Genomic DNA, 13,120 nt, shown 5'->3' with positions numbered 1-13,120 from the left:
AACAATTGATTATTTTTATCTCTTTCTTGTTTCTAACTTTGATGAATTTAAATAGATGATCATTCATTAATATTTTTTGCTTGAGTTATAAACAAAGACAGAAATAAACAATCAAAAAAATTTCTGAACAAAGACATATAATTTAAAGAATGGTATCGATTAAATTTGCTTAAATTATAATCCAAAGACATTTGTGATAACGATTTATGACAAGAAACAAATTTCAGCTCAAGTTCACTTTCAGACCACCAAATTTAGTACTAAGTATCGACCAGTGATTTACGTAAGGAAAAGTTGGCTTATTTAATTATTTTTGCATCAGTTTTCAATTAATGATATGGTTAATTATGTTGTAATTCAATTAAGAAAAGATTTTTAGGTTTCTAAACGGAAACCCAAATTTTAAAATTTAAATATCTTTTTTTAGCCATGAGTCACTTTTAGTATCCTAAGTTGTTGATGGCAACTCGTTTGAATACGGAAACAGGAATCGTGTGTGGTATTTGTTGTGGTTATTTATATTTTTAATTTACTAATTGGCGGACTCTCTAAACTCTTAATTTGTTTTTATTTGAGGAATTTTAAAAGCTTCTGCAATTATTTCCTTAGGACATGCGAAATATTCTTCAAATCTATTCTTTTGTGTTAAACTTTTCCAATGAAATTACAAAATTTGCTGTGTCCCTGACAGATAAATGTGATTTACTTTAGATTTAATCCAAAAATGGGAGGACCGGTTTTGAAGAAAATAAACTTTATGCTTATTCATCGTATTGTGATGCCTGTGTGAAAATAAATGTTTAATCATATAAATCAATCAGTCTTTAAACATTTTATATTTTTAGCATTGTTTACAAAACTTTTCTGACCCTGGTCAACCTTCCTTATCATTTTTCATTACCTTTTATATGAAGTAAGTTAAATTTTGTTTTGAAATATTCTATCTGCCGGAATTCTAAGTTTTTATTTTACCTGGCCAGTGTTAATTGATATTTTTTATTAATGAAAATATTGAGTTATATGTTTATTTAAAGGTCAAACTGGACGATTTATGTATTTAGAACTGTTTGTAATTATATGCTATCAGTGTCATCTAAAAGATATTTATCTCTAGAAAATTTCATACCTTTTCACAAGAGCACAAATTGATTTAATCAAATTTTAAAGTAATGACAAATCCTTTAATAAGTACAATTTTGGTTGAGATGAACAGGTGCTGATATAAAAGCCTCCTCAACCCTTAGAGTGTATATCAGATTTCATATTGTCATTGTTCAACGTAAAGAGCTGTTATGCCATTATAAACATTACATAATTTCCTAGCTTTCATAAATTTAATTTTATTACTCATTTTTCTTACTGTTATAATAAAATCAATTACTTAATGTTTATCAAATTTTATAGAAAGTAAATATAAATTTATTCTTTTCTTAGTGTAACGGCTAACTTTTTAATTTAATAATGGTGTATAACTCTATAATTCAGTGTCATGGCAAATCGAATTTTATTTATAAATCTATTTCAGCTTTAAGCTACGTTATTTCTCAAACCACAAAGTTGTTTTGGCTACAGGGTTATATTAAATCTTATCCTTTTTTTTTTAAATAAGTTGTATCAAGATTGTTTAAAATTTATTTTAAATACGCAGGGTTAGCTTTATTTTTGATTATATTATCTATTGATAATTTACCAAATTTTGGATCTCTTTCCATGCTCTCAAATGTCTGTTAGCAACTATGCATTCACTGGTAATTTGAATATCTTGGTGTTTAGGACTAGGTTTTTTATTTATTTATTTTTATATATGTCTGATTGCTTCTCAGTCAGATCATTGAAAGTGTTACAAAATTGACAAAAATTTAAGTTTTAAAAAAGAACTGTCTTCATCTCTGTAAAAGCAAACTCGTAAATTTGGCCACATTTGTTAATTTTAAAACTGCTCCTAATGAAGAAGGATTATTTTCTTTCTGAGATCATATCTCAGCGATTTCCCTACTTTAGTACCAAGGCAGTGTACAGAGTTTCACTATTAACTATCTTGATATAACTTTTTAAAATTTTTTTTTGTTAGTTGCTCTATTTTATTGTAAAAGTTGAGCAACTGATTTTAAATTATGTGATGACCTATTCAGCAATATGCAATGACAATGCTGTCTAAGTTTCAGGAAAAAAAATATGAAGGAATACGAAAGATTTCCTTATCGGTACCTATGTCAAAATAATAGTTTTGACTACTTCTTTGCGTTGGCTTGCAAGAAACTAAAAAGAAACATCATAGAAGGAGCGCAACTAGAATTGTACTAGTTGTAACTACCGTTGGCCATACCTCTACATATTTTTTTAAAAATTTATGAAAGTTTCAGGGTTGTAAAAAGCTTGTTTCGTTTTCAGGAAAAAAACCGACTGAGTTTTTTCAGGGTTTGTGTTTCTTTTTAGGGATTTTTTTTTTAAAGTTTTTAATTGGTTTTTTTTCAAAATAAATTCAGTTTTTCATCATTTTAATGTTCTTTACAGTCTTAGAGTAAGCTTCACTGCATTAGTAAATACTATTAATTTGATTAAAGATTAAGTTATGAACAGGTTTAGTTTTTGATCTCAAAAACTAGTTTTTCGCATGACATACCAAAAACAATCAAAAAAAATTTTTGTCTTTGGGGAGATTTTATCTGATAGTAAATCCTACATAATAATTGCATTATACATGCAGCCATAATTATGATTTATTATTATATATAAAGTATGAAAAATACAGCCAAAATTATTAAATGGTTAAATATAAAACTTTATTTATTAATTTTATTTTGTTTAAATTTTAATAATTATAAAAACTATTAAACAGTTTTAATAAAAACATGACACTCTTAATATTTTAAGATCAATATTATTTGCTATATTAGAAATTCAGTTTATATTACTGGTAATAACTATGAGTTGTTCATTATTATCAATCTAAATATTGATAAAAAAATTTTTTTGTCATAATTTCGAAAGATTTTTCAGGTTTTGTAAAATTATATTTGCCAATAATTGTCTTAAAAATTTCTTTTTTTTCTTTCTTAATATTTATTGTTATTACTTATATCCAGGGGAGCAGTATATGTCCAATTGTGCCAAGAATGTTTTGAGTGAAATTCTGGCAATCCTGGGAAAGTTTTTGGTTTAAAAAATTCCCAAAAAATTTTTTGTCGAAAAATGTCACTTTGAGAAAGTTTTCCTTAATAAAAAAACGTATGTCAATGTGTAGATATTTGTTAGTTGACACATCTTAAAACAGGATAAAACTGTCAATCGTCAAAACTTGCCCATCCCGGTCATATATAACTATAATTATTGTTAAATTTTGTTATCAATGTCATTTGTATTGATAAATTAGCAATAATATTTTCAATGGCAATAATAGGGTTCAGTTACCTTTGTAGGATTTATCCTTTCTGTTATGAATTATGCAAAATTAACAAATGTTTAAGTGAAAAAATAAATATTTCATTTTAATTCATATGGAAGACATCAATTTTCAAAGTATATTTTTAACTTGAAAAATGTATTTATGCTGAGGTGCCTTCCATTATTCTCTCAACTAAGTATCTATGTCCCATATTAAGTACAGTGACATAGAGGCTTCTAGAATAAGCTCTAGTATTTCAACAACAAAGATCACACCAGAGCATGAATTCTAGAACAAACTTTATTTGATAAGACTCACAGGTCCAAAAAATAGCATTTAAACTGCATTTTTATAAATAAAATTATTACTTATATTTAAAAGTTATTTATTCTTAATGTATTTTGTTTTTTTTTATTTATTAGTTCTTGTATTTGAGTTATATTTCTTTTCTTAAGAAAACTGACCAATGGTATTTTGAAACAAAAGGCTGGTTGAAAAAGTCAAACAGACTTGAATTTATGATTTTTTTCTCATAAAGTTTGATTATTTCTTTTATTTTTTTTGGATCAAATTATTTAACTTTGATTATTATTTATTACTTATTAAACTTTTTGCTGATAATTAATACTTTTCAAATGTTTTTACAGATAATCATGTCAGCAAAGGATAAAAAAAGTGTGAATTTGGTAAGAAATTTTAATTTTCCTTCCTAAAACATAATGTAGGATAATCATTAAAATGTGTAAATAGTATCTTCATGAATAGAAATGAATTAAAAACAGTGTTAAATTTGCCCATGCTGCAGGTCCTGGATTCTATCCTCGAACTGGGCAACGATGGCTCAGCCTTTCATCCCTTCAGTGGGTCGATAAATTAGTACCAAGCATGCTTGGGAACTAAACACTGGGGGTTCCGCATTCGGCTGACCACCTAACCGGAACATCTGCTCTTGCACCCCAGAACCCAAGGTCAAGAAAACTGAGATGGCCACAGTAGGCCTTTGCCCTCTGGGCTGTCGCACCACTGAGTTTAGTTTTAAATGTGATAATATGGTGTTGACAAACATTATTGACTCCATTATTTAGTTTTTTTTTCTTTTTTTTCCGAAAATGAGAGTGATTCACATTTTGGGTTTAAAGATTGCAATTTTTATGAGGAGACTGGTTCTAAATCTGTTGACAAACTGATTAATGATAAATCATCTTTTCCTTTCATAGATTTGTAACTTTCACAATTTTCTTATTGCTATTTATTTTTGGGAAATTAACTGTAATTGTGTTAATGTAATAAATAACACTTTTGTGCTACATAAATATTAAGTTCTGAAATGTTTGTTCATCAACAACGTTGCACTGTGATACCATAGTACTGAAAGTATTTAGTCTAATATCTGTGTGCAGAAAGCTTTTAGTGTTCTGCTGCTTTGGTCAGAGGATTCATATGTATGTATACTATATGCGTATAACGTCGTTGCCAAGTGGAAGGATTAAAACAGGTCTTAGGCCAGGAAGGAGGGTGCAAAATTTATTTATTAATTATTAGACAGAGCAGTCATGAGAGTGTGTAAAAAGTGAACTTGAAAAGTTGCGCTCCTCGGTTATATGTTAGGGAAAATCTTGCAAAATAAATCAGTAAAATGTTTCACTTTAGGGAAAGAGGGAAATCTTAGTAGTTACTATTGGTTTATCAAATAGGTCGAATGATTCCCACAGAGTGCAAAGGGAAAAATATCCTGCTTTTAATTAAATGCATACTTCAGCCAAAAATAGATTTAAGAACAGGATGTGGCTTTTAAAAGTGAGAAAGAATTTCGATTAGAATAATTAATTAGGATAACATAAAAAGATTAAAAGAAGCTTTTTATGTTGCATACATATATGTAGGGTTTACACTAGCAATGATAATTTAGTGGTACAATCGAACCACTAAATTATCTATTCTAGGTATTCATTTAGAATTTAGTGGTCCAAAAACTTAATATGGTAGACCAGCTAGAGAAATAAAATCAAACTTTATAATTGCATAATTCATGTTATGGTACATATCAACAATTATTAATTATCATCTTTAACATCTTAAAACTAATTAGGTTAATTACCCCATAAGGATTCAAGATTATTATTTATTAAAATTAAGTGATGAAAAAAGTTAAAATGTTATTAGAAAATAGATTCGACATAGATATTAAAATGCTGAGACCAAATAAATAAATAAATTAGGAAAACAGAAAAAGAAAAAGCTAACGAAATATTATATTAACAGTTAATTATCTAAAAATTATAAAATTTTAAATTAAGTCAATTCTAAAGGAAAAAGTTTTATTGATTAATAATTATAACTGCCAGTACATGAATGCAGCGCACAGCACATGTAAATTTGAAATTTCAATTTAAAAATTTTCGTATCAGTAATTCCATTTGAATACCACACATTTGAATTCTTTAACACGAGCCGAACAACAAAATTAGTACTCATTATTTTTCTTTCTAATGTGCGAAATTCAATGCAAATAGAAATTTTTTTCCCCATGCTACTTTGAAAATTCTGAGCATATTCAGGGGTCTGTCTAGGCCAAATTTACTATCATTTAGTGGTACCTTCACAAATTCAACTTTAGGAAATTTCACAAAATACTTTTTCTTAAAATTTTATATTTGTATCCCTTAAGAAACGATAAATCCATATTTTCACCATATTTTTGTATTGATTTTTTAATATATTTTTTAATTTTCCAAATTATGTCTAAATTTTCACGAAATAGTACCTCTTAGAAAAACCTAGACAGACCCCTAATATTTCAAGGCAACGAATTTGTCGCTTACGCAGGTGATTTTAGCGATATTTGTAGAATCATTAGCGTTAAATTTCGCCGTACTTGCCTGAATCATGCATATATGTATTTTAAATAAACAAATTTAATAAATTATATTGCTTAACCTAATTTAGTAATTTTTTACTTAAATGAAAGGTTTAGTTCTTCCTTATGAAAGTTTTTATTTTATTTTTTAGTGTTATAACTTTTGCTTTTATATATTTTTGAAAAAAGAGAAAATTAATATTTTTTTTTTCTTCTTAAAGCTGGAGAAATTTGGTGGTTTAGGCAAGTCAAAGAAAGATAAAGCAAAATGGGCACATACTCAAAGACCTCATTCTGATGATTTTACTGATCAAGTAAATGAAGCTGAAAACAATTTAGAAAATTTAACAGCAGAAGAAATTAATAGGCAGTTTGAAATAATGCTGGTAAGTTAGTTCTTTATTGAATTAAATTTTTATATTTATCTGTGATTGTTGCTCATAATTATTTGTGATTTGATATACGTAATAGTTATATATTTTATAATGTCAATAATGTATCTTTCAAAATTGTTGTTTAAAAAGTAGATACTTAATGCATTAAAATTTTTTTTAATGGAACTTTTATTTTAACCAGTAAAAATAAGAGACTTTATCACCTTCGGCTTGCATGTAATTTTTTTCTATTTTTAAAAGCTCTAGTATTCTGCTTAAAAGTTTGAAAAAAAAAAATCCTAAATTCATTTAAATGGAATTTGAATTTTTTATTCTTTTTTTTTTTAGTGTATTTTGAGATAGATTTTACTGATAGATTTTAACAAAATAATTTATGTTGTATTACTGTATTTGTCAATGATAAGTTATTGACTAAAATTTTGACATAGGTCACACGGTTGGTCTTTTTTACAAATTTGCTGATTATCTTGTGCCAGTGGAAGTTTCTACTTTCACGTTGGCATAAAATGGGCACAAACTTGTTAAAATTATTTCCTCTATCATTATTTCCTCTATATTTCTTTTATATCTATAAAAAAATTAATTGTTTTAAAAATTTAGATTTTTTAATTTTTAACATTTACAGCATATTTTCTGTTAAAATTAAAACTACAGACATTTTTTTCATTAATTGACATAATACAATATGTTACACCCATAATAGCCAGTTTTCAGTTTTTAAAAATAATTAAAATTTCCAAAGTTACTCAAATTTTGAGTAAGTGTGTAAATGACTCCTAAAGTTATTTGAACAAAATAACTTGAAAAATTGTTTTCATTTTTTTAAAATAAAATTTAAGGTCTACAAATATCAAATTTTTAAATGATGGAATAGCTCTGATGTTTTATTTTTATTTAACTTGTTACTTGTATTAAATTTGTTTCTAAATGTTTAAAATATGCTTTTTGTTTACTTTGTGCAGGATGACATGAATTTGCCTGAAGAGAAAAAAGAACCATTGAGGAAACATGACATAGCTAAAAAGAAAACAATGTTGAGCATGGCCATTAAGGGGAATGCTGTGGTTTGTATTTTAAGTTTTTTTTTTTCAGTACTAATTTAGAATGTGATTCTCTTTTAAAAAATAGATATATAGTACAACCTTTTTCATCAGAATATTATTGTTAACTAAAGTCTATTTGTTACAGGCACTCTTTTTTTTTTCTTCTCCTTTTTGTCAGTCAGTTTGTTCCTTGTGACTTTCATTCATATACTAGTTTAAGTAATATAACAAAACTGTACTGCATGACTCATTTTATTTAAGGAAAAAAAAAGTATATTCCAGTGATTCTGATAGACTTTCAAAACTGAGTCATTAGGACACATAACTCCTTATATTACAAGCAGGTTCCTATTTAACATAGAAATTCTCTATCTCTTAATCCATCTATCAATAAACATCTTAATACAGTCAATTCGCTATAACTCGAAGTACGATAACTCGAATATTACTATAACTCGATTTTTTTATGAGGTCCCGACCCTTTTATCTTCAATTTCATGTTAATTATTCTCGATTACTCGAATTTTACTCCCTTTAACTCGATTTTTTTGGGATCTTTTGAAGCAGGAAAAAAAAAACCTAGGAGCTGATATCTTGCCCCTTCCTTTGCAGCACACACACAATGTCTTTCGCACTCTTCATGGAGAAGCTAAAGCTGTCCCTCTTGAAGTATGTGAACAGTGGTTATGTGAAACGTTACCAAATTTACTTCAAGGATACAGTTAAAATGATGTTTTCAATATTGATGAAATGGGTTTATTTTTTAAATGTCTTCCAAATAAGACTATGATGTTTAAGGATGAAAACTGCTCAGGGTTGTAAAATGAGCAAGGAACGTTTGACTGTCCTAGTTGGAGGAAATGCGTCTGGGACAGAGAAATTGCCCTTACTTGTTATCGGAAAAAAAGCGAAATCCCCAATGTTTCAAGAATGTAAAAACGTATCCTTTGGATTACAAGTCTAACAAAAAGTTTTGGATGACATCAGTATTATTTGAAGACTATGTAAGAAAATTGGATCGGAAATTATTCGCTAAAAAAAGAAAAGTGATACTCTTTATGGATAAATGCACAGCACATAGTGATCAACCTAATTTGAAAGCAGTAAACTTGCAGTTTCTCCCGCCAAACACAACAGCAAAGTTGCAGCCGATGGACCAGGGTATCATAAAGTGCTTCAAGCAGTCTTATCGTAAATGGCTTGTCAGAAAAATGATTAATAAGCATTAATTAAATAATCCGACAATATTTTGAAAGTCCAAAACCGAAACTAACGGTAAGTCGAACTTCCGATATGTCGAAGTTTTTCGTCAGTCCTATCAGATTCGAGTTATCGCGAATTCACTGTAGTTGTTACATCTATTGAAGACAAAACAAAGAAGTTTAATTTTTCAAAAAAGTTATATTTGAACTATCAGGACTTTGATTTAGACTGATCAAACACTTGCATCAAGGATAAGCAACAATATTATTTGATACTCAGAATTATTCTTATTTCTCCTTCAGCTTTTAATAAAGAAGAAAAATAGTTTTTTTTATTTTTTTATCTATACATTTATTTAATGTTCTGTTATAATTTTGCATATGTATAATTGCTAGTGTATAATTTTTTTTTGTGCTGAAGAATTAGGTGTCTCAGGGAAGGCATCATAACATATTTTTTTTACTTCCACTCTACAGTTTTTGTGATATTTGACGCACTATAGCATTTAAGCCTATTTGGGAACAGAAGTTTCCTTTGCTTTATTTAAGAATTATAGAAGTTGTAATTTTCATTACTATTATGTTTTTTTTTTGTATTAGAAATAGTGAGAAAACAAACTTGCCTTTTTATTATTGCTAGTATTTTTTAGCTTAATCATCATATTTAAACTTGATCATATAGTTCAGGTTTGTGGGGATAGTAGTTAATGACAATGTCAACCTTCATCTATGAAAAGGTACCCCAACATAGAATCGAGTTAACATTTCTTATATATTAGTGAACTGGAATTGTATTTTTGTAGTGGTAGATACACTACAGTACTACCCCACCAGAATTATATCTGTGATAGAATTTGATGAACGGATACCACTAGTTGATTCATTGCTGTTTTGTGAGAAACCGGGAGAGCTGCCTTAAGATCACCGTACTTTTGAGTGCTGATTGTGAGAGCTGTATTAAATCCTCAGTTGTGTTTGCTACTGTGTTGCCCTTAGCAGTCGAGTGTATACAGGCCGACGCTGTGTTTGATCGAGACTGAGTAGCAATAGCGTGAGGAGGACAATGTCGCAGTCACAAGTAGCAAGCCAACTGTTCAGTGTGGACCTTCCACCGAAGTAGGCGTGTTCAAATCTAAGTGGGTGCTTCTACCAAGGTAGGTGTGTTCACATCACGTCCGAAGGTCACCAATGCGAGGTTAGAAGTTGCCATCATGTGTCATGTGGGACTGGTTGTTTTCGACACTGTCAATCTTCATCTATGAAGAGGTACCCCAACATAGAATCGAGTTGGGAACTGGAATTGTATTTTTGTAGTGGTAGATACACTACAGGTTGATCATCATCAACAAAACTAAATTCTCTTTAACTTTCAGCATTGTTAAAATAATTTTCTGCTGAATAATTTAAATTGCTGAAGAAGGTGTAGAGCCATCGATGTATGTTACTTTATTTTACTTGTGGAAGTCATTTTTAATATGGCAGAAAGGAATTGACAAACAATGAATTTTCTTGTCAATGTATATCATCTAGAATTGATAAAAATGCTCAAAAAATTTATGTATTGATGCATAAAATCTAATTTTTCTGGCAGATTGCCAGCATAACCAACACTGATTAAGAAATATTCAGTAGCATTTTGTACAACAATTTTTCTGTTTTCTACTTGGGCTTAAAAGAAATGCATACACACACATGAAAAAAAAGAATTAAAAAAAAAAAAAAATTGGTTTGATATTAGGGTGCAGTTTACATGAAGTGTCTCTCATTCAACATTCACTTTATTTATCAGATCTTAAACAATAGGACTTGGACTTGTTCTTTGAAGTGAAAAGTATATTCAAGTTGATATGTTTTCAGCAGTCTTTATGAAAGGTCATGGTTAAAAACTAGATTTACTGAAAAGAGTAATGCTTGATGGCTTGCATCTTAGTTTTGCTTAGATGAAAGAGCGCGCATAAGCAATAGTTTTAAGACATAGTTTAGAGATCGACAAGAAATTTGTTATAGATTAACTGGTCATGTGGAAATGAACTAGTGATTTTAATAGCTTTCACTGTTGCATATTTTTCTGACCATTCTTGATATTTAATGTCACACCTTGTATATGTCAATAGAATTTATAATCTTTATCATTTTCAATGCTATGAATAAATATGTAACTCAATTTCACCATATTCAATTTGACTTTTTCCTTCAGTATGCTATTTTCAATTATATTATGTTTAGTAATTCAATATATTATTGCAAGATTTAATCGCTTTAGTGCAGTAGATATAATAAAAAATTATTGGTAAATATATTTCAAAAGTGCAAATATATTATGGAAACATTTATGGCATAGTTGATGCTTTTAGCTTTTCAGTTTACAAAACATAATATCAAGCAATATATTTATATTATTGATATGCTTTCATAGGAAAATATTGGAACCTGGGATGGTTGGTGGAAGATATAAAATGATATTTTGTTCATATTTTAATCTGATGGCGTAGGTTTTATGTTACTTTAGACATCTCAGGATTTACTGTTAAAATCTTTGTTTAAGTTTTATATTAGATAACTCCAACCTGCATTTCAAATTTTGTAATTTGTGATAAAATATGACTGCAGGTGCAACTAATCATAAAAATGGCATTTAAGATTTTGACAACTCATAATAATTTTCAAATTATGGATTCTGAATAGCTACTAATTTCATACTGTAACCAGTTGTTTTCAAAGGTTGGAACTCAGGAGTTCTGGGTTCTGTTGTCTTCTTTTACTTTCTATCGCTGTTTGCTCTTCGATGTGGCGATGAGTCAAGTTAAGAATAATTTCAACAATAAAACAATAAATTTAATTAAGAAGTAAGAGAAAACAAACTACTTCAGCAGCCGAGTACATTGCTGCTTCCTAATCGTTTCATATTAAAAATCTCTCTCTTACATTTGTAAACAGACACAGTAGTTGTGGTGCTGCGCCACCTGCTGGACAAATCACTATTAAGGGGAAATGTTAACATTTCTATTCTTTAAAAACACACTCGAGGGCATTGATTTAGTAAGATTTTAAACTTTTATATTTTATCATATTTTTATTTTATATTTGAGACATTTTGTGCTGTTCCCTCATCGCGCCACCCATCATTGTGTTTTAACGATAAGATAGTTGGCTTTTTTGGAATGTTAAAAATGCCATACTTTAATTATCATTTTTGTCTTTAATTTGTAATCAAGAGCATTAATTTTTTTCTTTTTCATTTTTTTCCAACAGAAAGGTAGATTAGACAGTCCTGCAGACTATATTTCATACCTAAGTAATTCAGACATGAGTGTTCATAAATTATTCCAGTGCTTAGAATCTCTTCGAATAGCTTTGACCAACAATACAGTAAGGTAATGTAAAAATTTCACTTATTAATGATCAATCTTTTATTTAAATGAAACTGGTGTACCACAGAAATTTTGTGTGAAAATAAACACAATTTTTCTTGACACTAAATGTCAAAACTAAACTCACTTATCTAGAAATGTTTTTCTATGGATTTCTTTTATTACTTACTAAGTTTGATATTTACGGGAAAATATAAGGATGAAAAGTATTAAATATGCATATAAAATATTTTGCATGAATATTATGTATATAAAATATTATACATAAATATTATAAATATAAAATATTAAACAATTTTATATTGTCTATGCATTCTAGCTACTACATCTTTTGATGTTACAAGATATTCCAATCCATAGTTCGGTCAGTTTGGAAAAAGTAGGGTTATTAAGTATTTGAATGCAAAGATTTAAAATATCACAAATTAAATTTTTAAAGAAATGAAAGAATTTTGTCTTTTAATTTCCTGATCAGTAATTTGGACTATCATTGTTTTTTATGAAGACAATGACTTCAAAAATTATAAAGCAATTAACTCTCCATTTATAAACATGAATGCATTTTTTTAAGATTGTTTTTAAAGCCAATACGCTCAGACTTTTTACGAAATGTTTATTCAATGCACACATTTTCAATGCAATTTTGTTTTCATATTTCGAAGTTTTGTTAATATTATACTTTTATCCAAAGCAGAAAGTTTTTATTATTGCCTTTTTATGTTATATAATTTATAATCATATTTAATTGTCTCTCTTTTTACAGTTGGGTACAAGAATTTGGAAGCCGTGGACTCGATAAGTTATTACAAATTTTGAATTCTTGTTATGGAAAGTAAGTCAATTATATTTATTTGCATAGCAAATTTT

The 13,120-nt window shown here is 28.2% G+C and overlaps 1 protein-coding gene across 2 annotated transcripts in view; it reads left to right on the top strand.

The window, feature by feature from the left end:
• Positions 1-455: 455 nt before the first annotated feature.
• Positions 456-13,120, top strand: part of dia (diaphanous related formin 1) — a 48,930-nt gene continuing 36,265 nt past the window's right edge. For both annotated transcript variants that reach the window (XM_071180199.2, XM_087159110.1), the window contains exons 1-6: positions 456-913; positions 4,033-4,071; positions 6,464-6,628; positions 7,600-7,701; positions 12,135-12,256; positions 13,017-13,085. In XM_071180199.2, the coding sequence (XP_071036300.2) occupies positions 4,039-4,071; positions 6,464-6,628; positions 7,600-7,701; positions 12,135-12,256; positions 13,017-13,085 (491 nt within the window). In that variant the 5' untranslated portion in view covers positions 456-913; positions 4,033-4,038. The remainder of the gene's footprint in view (positions 914-4,032; positions 4,072-6,463; positions 6,629-7,599; positions 7,702-12,134; positions 12,257-13,016; positions 13,086-13,120) is intronic.

Source organism: Parasteatoda tepidariorum, chromosome 1 (assembly GCF_982258835.1).
Source record: "Parasteatoda tepidariorum strain Cologne lab strain chromosome 1, Ptep-v5.0, whole genome shotgun sequence".
Classification (NCBI taxonomy): domain Eukaryota; kingdom Metazoa; phylum Arthropoda; class Arachnida; order Araneae; family Theridiidae; genus Parasteatoda; species Parasteatoda tepidariorum.
Note: the sequence above shows the minus strand (reverse complement) of the source record. Positions and strands in the feature narration are given on the sequence as shown.